The sequence below is a fragment of the Alligator mississippiensis genome, chromosome 1 (genome assembly GCF_030867095.1).
Source record: "Alligator mississippiensis isolate rAllMis1 chromosome 1, rAllMis1, whole genome shotgun sequence".
Lineage (NCBI taxonomy): Eukaryota > Metazoa > Chordata > Crocodylia > Alligatoridae > Alligator > Alligator mississippiensis.
Window position 1 is genome coordinate 94,189,525 of NC_081824.1, and position 14,186 is coordinate 94,203,710.

Consider the following 14,186-nt stretch of genomic DNA (forward strand, 5'->3'; position numbering starts at 1 on the left):
TATTTTCTAAGAAATTATGTATACAGTAGGTTAGATTAACAAAAGCATAGAAAAGTAAAGCTTGAAGGGACCTTAAGAGATGGTTGGGTCCAACCTCCTGCTTTAGGCAGGATTGTCCCTATCTAGTGGCCATCTCACATTAGATTTAAGACATATTAACTGCTCTTAAAATGCAAGCATCCATGTGTTCGGAGAGTAAAACACGTACAAAGTACAATCATATAGTAGCAAGGTTAAGACTTTTCGTGGGAGGAGAATCTCCAGGTCATAGTAAGTAACACATGTTCAGCAATCAGTGGACTGCTCCATGGAGATATCATGAATATAAGACCCTGGTGTGGTGCTGGGGCTGGGGCTGACAATCAACAGATCACACATAATATGGAGCTTGATATCAGATGATTTTTAGTTCCAGCCCCTGCACCACACTAGAGCTGGTTCAAGACTGCCAGTGGCAGAGACTCAGTTCATCCTGTGGATCCAGGGTAGGTGCAGATCCAGCAGCAAAAGCAGCACCTTCTCCTAGACTTGGCCTTTCTGTGCCTCCCTCTGCCTGCTGTTAGCAGAAGAAACCTAGCTTGCCTCTGTGTGCCAGTGGCAGGTGCTCCCAGATTAGGCAGTCCTGGTTATGTAGCAGGGAGGTCATGGGCTTTGGGTATGGGAGTTGCATACTATCATGGGCAGACATGTGATCTGTGGTGTCCACTGCTGGGGTCAGTGTCAGGGATGGAGGAAGGGAAGGACAGGGGGTGGGTGCAGCAGGCTCCAGCCCTGTCCATAGTGAGCTGAGATCTTAGCAAGCATCATCATGTGCCTGCTCAGAACACATTTGAACCTCTTAATATGACACAGTAATGCTTACGGCAGTGGTCCCCAACCAGACAATTGGGGAGCCTCTTTTGTTCGATCCTAGGCTGGAGGGGGTGGGCGTGTATGCACATGTGCCCCCCCCCCAGCCCAGCAGGTCAGTCTGTGGGGGTGGGAAGATGCAGGGGCCAGATCAAGGCCCCCACAGTGAGGAATGGACTGAATGCAGCACACAGGAGCAGGGAAAGGTGAGTGGGGCCCTAACTCGGCCAGGTGGCGGAAGGATTGGAGCCGGGGGGGGGGGAGGGGGCCTCCTGCTGCTGGGTGCACCCCAGTCTAGGCCCTGGGGGCACATGCCCCCCTTCTCTGTGGGGTCAAAGGTGGCTGCCACTGCCCACTGTACCTTGAGCCCTGCTTCAGCTGGCTATGTGTGAGTGCAGCTCAGCCCAGCGGCAGGATGCACGTGGCGTCCAGCTGCAGCGGAGCTCGGGGTGCAAAGCCCAGCCCACAACGGCAGCCACCTCCACTGTGCACAGATGGGGGGGTGGGGCACATGCCCCCCCCAAACATGGGGCAGCATGGGCGGCTGCACCAGCGGTGAGGGACAGAGTGGGGCTGGGGCAGGGGCAGGCCCTGCACAGCTGGGGTGGGAGACAGAGCCATGAGTGGTTCGTCTGGGGGGGGGACGCTGGAAGCGGGTGGGTCACGCACCATGGGAGGGCATGGAGGGCATGTGCCCCAGGATCTACACACCAGGTGGAGTGGGCTGTGGGTTGGGGCTGGGGCAGCGTCAGGCTTTTCCCAGCAAGGATGTTGGGCTGGGCTGCACTTGAGCCAGGCAGCAGTAGCGGTGTCGCTGGGAGTGAGGCTATGGGGGGCGCTGCAGCCACCCAAAAATTCACTGTAGCCCCTCCTAATATAGATTCATAGATGTTAGGGTCAGAAGGGACCTCAATAGATCAATGAGTCCGACCCCCTGCATAGGCAGGAAAGATTGCTGGGTCTAGATGACCCCAGCTAGATGCATATCCAACCTCCTCTTGAAGACCCCCAGGGTAGAGGAGAGCACCACCTCCCTTGGGAGCCTGTTCCAGACCTTGGCCACTCGAACTGTGAAGAAGTTCTTCCTAATGTCCAGTCTAAATCTGCTGTCTGTTAGCTTGTGGCCATTATTTCTTGTAACCCCCGGGGGCGCCTTGGTGAATAAAACCTCACCAATTCCCTTCTGTGCCCCTGTGATGAACTTATAGGCAGCCACAAGGTCGCCTCTCAACCTTCTCTTGCGGAGGCTGAAAAGGTCCAGGTTCTCTAGTCTCTCCTCGTAGGGCTTGGTCTGCAAGCCCTTAACCATACGAGTGGCCCTTCTCTGGACCGTCTCCAGGTTATCCGCATCCCTCTTGAAGTGCGGCGGCCAGAATTGCACGCAGTACTCCCAACTGCGGTCTGACCAGCGCCCGATAGACGGGAAGTATCACCTCTTTGGATCTATTCGTCATGCATCTGCTGATGCATGAATAAGTGCCATTGGCTTTTCTGATGGTTTCGTCACACTGCCGACTCATGTTCCACTAGGACTCCAAGATCCCTTTCCACTTTCATGCCACCCAGCAGGTCATTTCCTAGGCAGTAGGTATGCTGGACATTTTTCCTCCCTAGGTGCAGCACTTTGCATTTCTCCTTGTTGAACTGCATTCTGTTGTTTTCTGCCCATTTGTCCAACCTGTCCAGGTCTGCTTGCAGCTGTTCCCTGCCCTCCGACGTGTCCACTTCTCCTCATAGCTTTGTGTCATCCGCAAACTTGGGCAGAGTACATTTCACTCCCTCGTCCAAGTCACTGATGAAGACATTAAAGAGTATCGGTTCAAGGACCGAGCCCTGCGGGACCCCACTGCCCACACCCTTCCAGGATGAAACCGACCCATCCACCACGACTCTCTGGGTGCGACCCTGTAGCCAGTTCACCACCCACTGGACTGTGTGGTCATCCAAGTCACAGCCTCTTAACTTGTTCACCAGTATGGGGTGGGATACCGTATCGAAGGCCTTCCTGAAGTCTAAGTATACGACATCCACCCCTACTTCTGTGTCCAGGCGTTTCGTAACCTGGTCATAAAAAGAGACTAGATTAGTCAGGCACGATCTGCCTGCCACGAACCCGTGCTGGTTTCCCCTCAGCATAATTTGTCCTGCCGGGCTCTCGCAAATGTGAGCCTTGATAATTTTTTCAAAGATTTTGCCAAGGATGGAGGTGAGACTGACTGACCTATAGTTGCCTGGGTCCTCCTTCCTCCCTTTCTTGAAAACGGGGACCACATTGGCCCTTTTCCAGTCCTCCGGGACTTGGCCCGTGCGCCACGAGCGTTTGAATATTCCCGCCAGTGGCTCTGCAATGATGTCGGCCAGTTCCTTCAGCACCCTTGGATGGAGCTCATCCGGGCCTGCCGACTTAAAGGCATCCAGTTCTTCCAAGTGACTCTGCACCACCTCAGGGTCTACGCATGGTAGTCTGGCACCTTGCTGCTGCCTCTCTACAACCCCAGTGAGAGACTTGTCATGCCCCTCTCTTAGGAACACTGAGGCAAAGAACTCGTTGAGGAGTTCAGCCTTGTCCCCTCTGTCCGTCACCAATTGCTTCTGCCCATTTAGCAGGGGTCCTATTCCACCCTGGGCCTTCCTTTTACTCCCAATATATCTAAAGAACAATTTCTTGATGTCCTTTACTTGGGATGCCATCCTCAGCTCCATGGTAGCTTTGGCCCGCCTAACTGCCTCCCTACAAGCACGAGCAGAGGAGGTATATTCACCTTTGGTGATCTCTCCCTGTTTCCACTTTTTATGTGCTCCCCTTTCGGCCCTTAGGCTGCCCTGGATTTCTCTGGTCAGCCAAGGAAGCCTCCTGGCCCCTTTCCCTCTTTTTCTTTGCATCGGGATCGTCTCCCTTTGTGCCTGAAGGATCATTTCCTTAAGGCACAGCCACCCTTCTTGGGCTCCCATCACTTCAAAACTCCTACTCTGCAGTGCGTCCTTGACTAATCGCCTGAGTTCATTGAAATCAGCTTTCCTAAAGTCTAGCACTTTCACCCTACTAGTTACCTTACCCATTCGACGTCTTATGAAGAATTCTATTATTAGGTGATCACTGTCCCCCAGATGTCTACCGATCTGTAGGTCCCCTACCATGTCATCCCCCGTTGCCAATACCAGATCCAGTAAGGCATTCCCCCTAGTGGGACCGTGTACCTCCTGTGTCAGGTGGAGGTCCTGTACACAGGTTAGAAACCTGCGTGAATGGTGGGACTTTGCCATCTGCATCTCCCAGCAGATGTCTGGGTAGTTTAGGTCCCCCATGACTACCACCTCTTTAGCTTTTATGGTCTCCGAGAGCTGCCTCAGGAGCCCCAAATCTATTTCTTCCCCTTGGTGTGGGGGTCTGTAGCAGACCCCTACCACCAAATCCCTTTCTCCTTGCCCCCCATGTAGCCTAACCCACAATCCTTCTACTTCCTCATCCTTGGATTCCGTCTTGATGAGGGTCAATGTATATTGCTCATTGACATAGAGCGCAACCCCTCCCCCTTTCTTCCCCACCCTGTCCTTTCTGTACAGTCTATAACTCTCAATATGTACTGCCCAGTCGTGGGATGAATCCCACCAGGTTTCTGTTAGCCCTACTAAGTCATAGGTGTTTTCTGCAAGCAGGAACGCTAGTTCATCCTGCTTGTTCCCCATGCTCCTAGCATTAGTATATAGGCACTTGAGCCCTGTGACTGGTGCCTTTGCTGCCCCCCCGCTCCGAATCCCAAGGGGCCCCTTATTTCTTACCTTCTCGTTGCTTACCTGTGCTGTAGTGTTGGCCGCTCCATGGCTTGCAGGTTCCCAATGTTCTCCTTCTTCAGGCTGGGCTGTCCTTGTGGGTGCCACATGGTTTGGTGGTGCACAGCTTCCCCCTGCCCTCATCTTCCCCTCCCCCAACGAGCCTAGTTTAAAGCCCGCCGGAGGAGATCCGCCAACCTAGAAGAAAACACATGCTTACCTTTGGGGGACAGGTGAAGCCCATCCCAACTGAGCATGTCCCTTGTCGTAATGTGCGGGTCGTTGTCCAGGAAGCCGAAGCCTGCCTCAAGACACCACTGCCGAAGCTGCCAGTTGGTCTCTGTGATGCAGTTCTCATGCCGTCTTCCTTGTCCGTTCACTGGTAGGATGGAAGAGAATACCACCTGTGCACCAAACTCCCTCAGCACGCCGCCCAGAGCACTGTAGTCCACCATTAGGTGATCGGGGGTTCTCCTGGCCGCATGATTAGTACCCACATGGACTAGGACCATGGGGTAGTAATCGGTGGGCTTGATTGTGGCCTGGATTACTTCTGTCACATCCCGAATCTTTGCTCCGGGCAGGCAGTATACCTCTCATGTTGAGGGGTCCTGGCGACAGATGGGCCCTTCTGTACCTCTCAGGATGGAGTTGCCTATGACGAGCACTCGTCACCTCCTCCTCTGGGTCCGCTTGGATCTCTTGACCTGTTCAGAGTGTGGAGAATGTGGTGTTGCTTCCTGCCCAAGGGTTTCCTCCTCTCCTTCCATCTCCTGCAGGGTTGCCAGGGCCTCATACCTGTTCTCCAGTCAGACTGGAGGAACTGGTACCTGTTCGCTGCGAGCAGCTCTGGTCCTGGATGTGACCGTCTGCCACTCTGCTGTGGAGGGCACTCCCCGGGCTGCTTCTTCCTTAGGTGCCTGGTCCTGCAGGGAAAAGAAATAGCTGTCAATATCTTATCCCAGTGCCGCTGTCACCCACCCCAAGTGCAGCACAGCCCAGGTCCCCCTCTGGGAAGAACCCAGAGCAGCCTTCCCCTCCCTCTTCTCTCTCCCCCCCCCCCCCCGGCAGGCATGGGGGCCATATGCCCAGGATCTGCGGCTCGTCTAGAGGAGGGTGGGCTAGGGCTGGAAGGCTGCGCTGGGCTCTTCCTAGTTGGGGGGCTGGGCCACGCTGTGCTTGAGGAGGGTGGCAGCAGTGCTGGGAGGGAGGAATTGGGGAGGGTTACGGCAAATTTTGGGGTGGCTGCAACTCCCTCCCTCCCCTCCTTCCCCGTAGCTCCATTTCCACCACCGTCTCCTGACCTGAGCGCAGCATGGCCCAGCATCCCCACCAGGAAGAGCATGGCCCCAGGTTGTCACTGCAACCCATCCTGCCCCGCCCCACATGCAAATCTGGGGGCACATGTCACCCATGCCCCCCCATGCCTCCCAGATGAGCCACTCATGGCTCAGTCCCATGCCCTGTCCCAGCTGTCCAGGGCCTGCCCCTGCCCTGGCCCCACTCCCTCCCTCACCACTGTGGGGGGGTGGGGCATATTGAGGTCCCAGCAGGAGTGGGGCTAGGGCTGGGGCCTCAATGTGCTCCCCCCCTATGGCCCTTCCCCCTGCCCCCGCCTCTTCCCCCATAGACTTACCTGCTGGAGGGGCATGCCCCCAAATAATTCTTTCTCCCTCCACCTTGATCTGCTCTTCCCCTTCCCTCCCCTCAGACTTACCAGCTAGGCATATGGTAGATCTTGGGTTGCTTTTAAATTCCAAAAATGATCTCCTACTTAAAATGGTTGGAGACCACTGGCTTATTATAATTTCAGATAAATCGTGTGTTAAGCATCCTGTGTGACAAGGCCCTAAGACAATTGCCTATCCTGTTCTTCAAAACTTTCAAGGATGACAATTCCACAACCTGTCTAGATAACCTGTTCCAATACTTAATTCCTGTCGGAGTGAGCAAGTTCTTCCTAAAAATCCAACCTGTATTTCTCTTGCTGCAATTTAAGACTATTACTCCTTGTCCTGTCACCTGCAGCCACAGAAAATAGTCTGTCATCATCCTCTTTGTAACCACCTTTCAGGTAAGTAAGGACTGTTATCAATTCCCTTCTCAGCCTTCTCTTCTCCAGGCTAAATAATGCCAGTTCTTCCACACTTCCTTCATAAATCATGTTTCCCAGACCTCTAATAATTTTTGTCAGACTCTGTTGGACTCTTTCTAATTTTATTCATGTCTATCTTGAAGTATAGCAACCAAAACTAAAACTAGACACACCGGTCACCAGGCCTCACAACTGCTGAAGAGAAAGGAAGAATCACTTCCCTTGACTTCCATTGATGCTCATATTCAGAGATTCACAGAAGTTTAGGGCTGGAAGGGACCTCGTGACATCATTGGGTCCAGCCCCCCTGCTCTGGGCAGGAAAGACTGCTGGGGTCAAATAACCACAGCAAGGTGTACATCCAGTCTCCTTTTGAAGATCTCCAGTGTAGGTGCCTGCACCACCCCCGCTGGGAATCTATTGTAGAGTCTTTTCCTTATATCCAGTCTGAAACCTTCAAGGAGTTTATAACCATTACTCCTGGTTTTCCCCTAAGGTGCTTTGGTGAATAGTTGTTTGCCTAGCCCCTGATCCTATCCCCTGATATATTTGTAAGCTGCCACCAAATCCCCCCAAAGTCTTCTCTTTTCTAGGCTGAACAGTCCCATATCTGTGAGGCTTTCCTTGTATGGCTTGCTCTTCATAGATTCATAGATGTTACGGTCGGAAGGGACCTCAGTAGATCATCGAGTCCGACCCACTGCATAGGCAGGAAAGCGTGCTGGGTCTAAATGACCCCAGCTAGATGCTTATCTAACCTCCTCTTGAAGACCCCCAGGGTAGGGGAGAGCACCACCTCCCTTGGGAGCCCGTTCCAGACCTTGGCCACTCGAACTGTGAAGAAGTTCTTCCTAATGTCTAGTCTAACTCTGCTCTTTGCTAGCTTGTGGCCATTATTTCTTGTAACCCCCGGGGGCGCCTTGGTGAATAAAACCTCACCAATTCCCTTCTGTGCCCCCGTGATGAACTTATAGGCAGCCACAAGGTCGCCTCTCAACCTTCTCTTGCGGAGGCTGAAAAGGTCCAGGTTCTCTAGTCTCTCCTCGTAGGGCTTGGTCTGCAGGCCCTTAACCATACGAGTGGCCCTTCTCTGGACCCTCTCCAGGTTATCTGCATCCTTCTTGAAGTGCGGTGCCCAGAATTGCACACAGTACTCCAACTGTGGTCTGACCAGCGCCCGATAGAGGGGAAGTATCACCTCCTTGGATCTATTCGTCATGCATCTGCTGATGCACGATAAAGTGCCATTGGCTTTTCTGATGGCTTCGTCACACTGCCGACTCATGTTCATCTTGGAGTCCACTAGGACTCCAAGATCCCTTTCCACTTCCGTGCCACCCAGCAGGTCATTCCCTAGGCTGTAGGTGTGCTGGACATTTTTCCTCCCTAGGTGCAGCACTTTGCATTTCTCCTTGTTGAACTGCATTCTGTTGTTTTCTGCCCACTTGTCCAACCTGTCCAGGTCTGCTTGTAGCTGTTCCCTGCCCTCCGGCGTGTCCACTTCTCCCCATAGCTTTGTGTCATCTGCAAACTTGGACAGAGTACATTTCACTCCTTCGTCCAAGTCGCTGATGAAGACATTAAAGAGTATCGGTCCAAGGACCGAGCCCTGCGGGACCCCACTGCCCACACCCTTCCAGGACGAAACCGACCCATCCACCACGACTGTCTGGGTGCGACCCTCTAGCCAGTTCGCCACCCACTGGACTGTGTGGTCATCCAAGTCACAGCCTCTTAACTTGTTCACCAGTATGGGGTGGGATACCGTATCGAAGGCCTTCCTGAAGTCTAAGTATACGACATTCACCCCTCCTCCTGTGTCCAGGCGTTTCGTAACCTGGTCATAAAAAGAGACTAGATTAGTCAGGCACGATCTGCCTGCTATGAACCCGTGCTGGTTTCCCCTCAGCATTCCCCCTTCAGGCCTGTAATCATACGAGTGACTCCTCCTCTGGACTTCTCAAGCTTTTCCGCATCCTTCCTGAAGTGGGGGGCCCAATACTGGACACAGTACTCCATCTGCGGTCTCACCAAGCTCGAGTAAAGTGAGAGGATGACTTCCCTGATTTCGCTTGAGATGCATCAGTGGATGCACGCCAGAGTTTGGTTAGCTTTGCCAGCCACAGCATCACATTGGTGGCTCATATTCATCTTATGGCCAATCAAGACCCCCAAGTCCCTTTCGGCCGTGGTGCTAGCAACCATAGCACTGCTGAGCCTTTTAAGTATGCTGGGGGTTCTTCCTACTGAGGTGCAGAACCTTGTACTTCTCTGCATTGAAGGGTTTTGGCCGGCCCACCTTAAGAGTTTGTCCAAGTTGGCCTGTATCCCTAGCCTGTCCTGCAGTGTGACCGCCCTCCCCCATAATTTGGTATTGTCCGTGAGCTTGCCCAGTTCACATCTGACTCCTGAATCCAGATCATTGATGAAGATGTTAAAGAGTTGTTTATTTTAAACAGTAAATCAGGCCTATAAACACTTTGCACCTGAACATACAGAAAATATATTTAAAATATTTAATGACTCTGTTTACTAGACAGGCTCCTCTCCCCTGACAGCAATCAGTGATAATTTCTGGATCAAGAATCTATTAAAACAAAGATTGGTTCTTAAACATTAAAGTCTATTTACTAGCAAAGGACTAAATAATATATTCAGGTAACAGCATTGGTGAATGCTAGTCAATGAAAGTGATGAAAGATACTTGGAAAAACTACCGCAGAATTTTTCAAATACCTTTTTCATGAAATGGATTTTTTTTCCCCTTCATTGTAAAGCACAAGTAATTGTATCATTTCACATTTTCCCATATTTCAGGTTCGTATTATTTGTTCTGCATCCATGCCTCTCCAAAGCGTGTTTCTGCAAGAATACCATGATGGTGGGCTGGAGGAAAGTAGGGTATTGATGGATGACTTGGGGTTGAGCCAGGTAAGTAATATTAACATCATCTTCTTTTGTTACAAAAGAATCTAATTGGTTTTGGTCTGATAATCATGGCAGCTTTTTACGAAAAAGTCTAGTGAATGTTTAACTGATGATATGTTGCTTTCCACTAGAATCTGTGTGGCATATTTGTTGCTTTTATAACATAAACTTATGCTCTCCTACATATGCCAAAAGAGAAGATGACTAGGTGGAGAACCATTTTGCATAAATTTGTGGATCATTGCCTTTCTTACTATTCCAAGTGTTCACTCAGCTATGTACAAAAACAATGAGCTAAGTCTAACCCTGATGTAAGAGAAGGGTTACATTCAGGCATTATCATAGCTCAGTATGTTTCACAATTGGAACTCTTTTTTTTTTCCTACCTTTTTATAGATATGCAAGACTACCTTATGAATCAGTATGCTGAATGCTATTCTGAATGCCCCTTGCTAGGTTTCTCTCATCTCAGAGAATGTAGCTGGGTATTTTAGTACAACTGCTAAGAGCTTTTTAAAATGTTTTCGCTGAATGACTCCAGACAGAGCACTTCTCTACAATTGTTGCATTTTGGGGAGATTAAAGTGGATTAACTGTTTGGCTGTTTGCATCATAGTATAACCAAGGCAAGCAATATTGCCCCAAAAGATATTGGCTAAGTTCTGTTTGCTTAAGTTCATAGTACTCGATATTTATTTTTAATGTAAAATATTATCAGAGATTAAGATAAGCAAATAAACTTTAATAATAATACATTAAAAGAATCAAGAAAATGTAGTTGTATTCTTAGTTCAAATCAAAAGAAAAATGAAAATAGAAGGCTCCAACATCATTGTCTTACTTCTAAGTCTTTGCTATAATTCGTTGTTATAATTCAACAGAGGATTTATTAGGCAAAGTATGGATTTTTATTTATTTATTTATGTATTTAGTATTAGCTCTCTAAAGCATGGAAAGATACAGTTTGGATAAGATGCTGTTCTGTTTCTCACAATTTTGTACTATTTTTTACATATCAATCTAGGATTCAGCTGAAGGACTTTCCATGTTTACAGGAGAGGAAGAAATCTTTGCATTTCAACGTACCATCTCACGGCTTACAGAAATGCAGACTGAGCAGTACTGGAAAGATGGAGACAGAAGCAAGAAACATTCAATAAAGTAATTTAAAGATGTACAAATCACCGCAAAACACAAAATATAGCATTCAAAGAGGAGAAACTGTAATAGAATTGGAAGGATTTTTTAACATAAATTAACTGATTATTATTGCACTTTATTCCTTGGACCACAATTTTTCCATCTCCAGTTTTTATGTTTAAGATCTAAAGGCTCAGCAAGTTGTTTTTTTTTTGTTTTTTGTTTTTTTTAAAGCATCAACTTGTGGGGCTTTTATGTTTCAGCATCTTTCTCCAGTATAGTATGTACTTAGTATTCAAGAAGGTAAACTGGATCAAGATCCTTCTTAAGTCTGCAGAGCAAGCCAGGGCTCACAGTAGATATATGATGTATCCACACTCGGTGCTTGTGACTCTGTGCACTAATTTTGTTATTTAGAAGACAATTTTGTTATTTGTTATTTAGAAGACAGTTTTCACAAAAGAAAGATCAAAGCTGCATAGATCTAATCTACTTGTACTTCATATGATGCTCCCTCTCACAAATTAGTCAGCCAGTGACGTTCTAGAACTATGGGGTAATAAATCTTAATTCTAACATGTAACTAGCTCCTGAACTCCAGATATCTATTCTGCTGCAAGGATATACCTCAGTGATTCTGATCCTTTTCTCAGGTGTACGTACACACCATTTTTATCTGTGTTGTCTTGCTGTCTGAAAGCTAAAGGGCCTGATTCTGCGAAGGGAGCTCCAGTAGGAATGAGGGTACTTAGCACCTCAGAAATTGGAGGCCCAGGTAAAGAAGTGTGCTAAGAGAAAATATATTAGGGACAGAATAAATATAATAGAAAAGTGGACACTCTCCTTTTTGGGTTTTTTTGACTGTCCACCTGAGCTCAAGAAAGAAGAGTGCTTCTCTACTGTGATCTGGGTGCTTCTGCCAGAAGGTAGTAGTAGATCAGTTTTTCTAAGCCACTCATTCTTTGTAGCTTAAAGTTTGTAAGGTCTCTTCCATACTTCACTTTCCCTTAGCTTGGTACTCATTTTTAAAAACAGTTTTGGTAACATAGTTATATTGATCAGTGGAGGATGTGGGCATAATCCCAATACTGTAATCATGCCCTCTAAGCTTAGTTGCATTTTTAGGATGAGGTTTCCTTTAGTTTAAAAAAAAACACATTGAGTATTTTCAACTGGATTTTAACTATGTTATGCACTATCTGTCCTGGCTGACACAATATTTCTGTCAGAAACCAGTTTAAAAATATGCTGCAAAATAATTTATTTGGACAGGGAAAATATATTACATACAGAACTTAACACGACTGTTTGCTTTATTTAATGGAAAAGATGTATAAGCCTCAAATTTTCATCTTACCATTCATAGATTCATAGATGTTAGGGTTGGAAGGGACCTCAATAGATCATCAAGTCCAACCCCCTGCATAAGCAGGAAAGAGTGCTGGGTCTAGATGACCCCAGCTAGATACTCATCTAACCTCCTCTTGAAGACCCCCAGGGTAGGGGAGAGCACCACCTCCGTTGGGAGCCCGTTCCAGACCTTGGCCACTCGAACTGTGAAGAAGTTCTTCCTAATGTCCAGTCTAAATCTGCTCTCTGCTAGCTTGTGGCCATTGTTTCTTGTAACCCCCGGGGGCGCCTTGGTGAATAAATACTCACCAATTCCCTTCTGTGCCCCCGTGATGAACTTATAGGCAGCCACAAGGTCGCCTCTCAACCTTCTCTTGCGGAGGCTGAAAAGGTCCAGTTTCTCTAGTCTCTCCTCGTAGGGCTTGGTCTGCAGGCCCTTGACCATACGAGTTGCCCTTCTCTGGACCCTCTCCAGGTTATCCGCATCCTTCTTGAAGTGTGGCGCCCAGAATTGCACGCAGTACTCCAACTGCGGTCTGACCAGCGCCCTATAGAGGGGAAGTATCACCTCCTTGGACCTATTTGTCATGCATCTGCTGATGCACGATAAAGTGCCATTGGCTTTTCTGATGGCTTCATCACACTGCCGACTCATGTTCATCTTGGAGTCCACTAGGACTCCAAGATCCCTTTCCACCTCTGTGCCACCCAGCAGGTCATTCCCTAGGCTGTAGGTGTGCTGGACATTTTTCCTCCCTAGGTGCAGCACTTTGCATTTCTCCTTGTTGAACTGCATCCTGTTGTTTTCTGCCCACTTGTCCAACCTATCCAGGTCTGCCTGCAGCTGTTCCCTGCCCTCCGGCGTGTCCACTTCTCCCCATAGCTTTGTGTCATCTGCAAACTTGGACAGAGTACATTTGACTCCCTCGTCCAAGTCACTGATGAAGACATTAAAGAGTATCGGTCCAAGGACCGAGCCCTGCGGGACCCCGCTGCCCACACCCTTCCAGGTCGAGACCGACCCATCCACCACGACTCTTTGGGTGCGACCCTCTAGCCAATTCGCCACCCACCGGACTGTGTAGTCATCCACATCACAGCCTCTTAACTTGTTCACCAGTATGGGGTGGGATACCGTATCGAAGGCCTTCCTGAAGTCTAAGTATACAACATCCACCCCTACTTCTGTGTCCAGGCGTTTCGTAACCTGGTCATAGAAAGAGACTAGATTGGTCAGGTACGATCTGCCCGCCACAAACCCGTGCTGATTTCCCCTCAGCATAATTTGCCCTGCCGGGCTCTCACAAATGTGAGCCTTGATAATTTTTTCAAAGACTTTGCCAAGGATGGAGGTGAGACTGACTGGCCTATAGTTGCCTGGGTCCTCCTTCCTCCCTTTTTTGAAAATGGGGACCACATTGGCCCTTTTCCAGTCCTCCAGGACTTGGCCCGTGCGCCATGAGTGTTCGAATATTCCTGCCAGTGGCTCTGCAATGATGTCGGCCAGTGCCTTTAGCACCCTCGGATGGAGCTCATCCGGGCCTGCCGACTTAAAGGCATCCAGTTCTTCCAAGTGACTCTGCACCACCTCAGGATCTACGCGTGGAAGTCTGGCGCCTTGCTGCTGCCTCTCTACAACCCCAGTGAGAGACTTGTTGTGCCCCTCACTTAGGAACACTGAGGCAAAGAACTCGTTGAGGAGTTCAGCCTTGTCCCCCCTGTCTGTCACCAATTGTTTCTGCCCATTTAGCAGGGGTCCTATTCCTCCCTGGGCCTTCCTTTTACTCCCAATATATCTAAAAAACAATTTCTTGTTGTCTTTTACTTGGGTTGCCATCCTCAGCTCCATGGTAGCTTTGGTCCACCTAACTGCCTCCCTACAAGCACGAGCAGAGGAGGTATATTCATCTTTAGTGATCTCACCCTGTTTCCACTTTTTATGTGCTCCCCTTTTGGCCCTTAGGCTGCCCTGGATTTCTCTGGTCAGTCATGGAAGCCTCCTGGCCCCTTTCCCTTTTTTGCCTCGCTCGGGGATTGTCTTGCTTTGTGCCCA

The 14,186-nt window shown here is 49.1% G+C and overlaps 1 protein-coding gene across 1 annotated transcript in view; it reads left to right on the forward strand.

The window, feature by feature from the left end:
* The window catches only part of AFG1L (AFG1 like ATPase), a 112,347-nt gene extending 100,265 nt beyond the window's left edge, over window positions 1-12,082 (forward strand). The window contains exons 12-13 of the mRNA XM_006258518.4: window positions 9,533-9,646; window positions 10,668-12,082. Of these exons, the coding sequence (XP_006258580.3) occupies window positions 9,533-9,646; window positions 10,668-10,808 (255 nt within the window). The 3' untranslated portion in view covers window positions 10,809-12,082. The remainder of the gene's footprint in view (window positions 1-9,532; window positions 9,647-10,667) is intronic.
* Window positions 12,083-14,186: the final 2,104 nt, after the last annotated feature.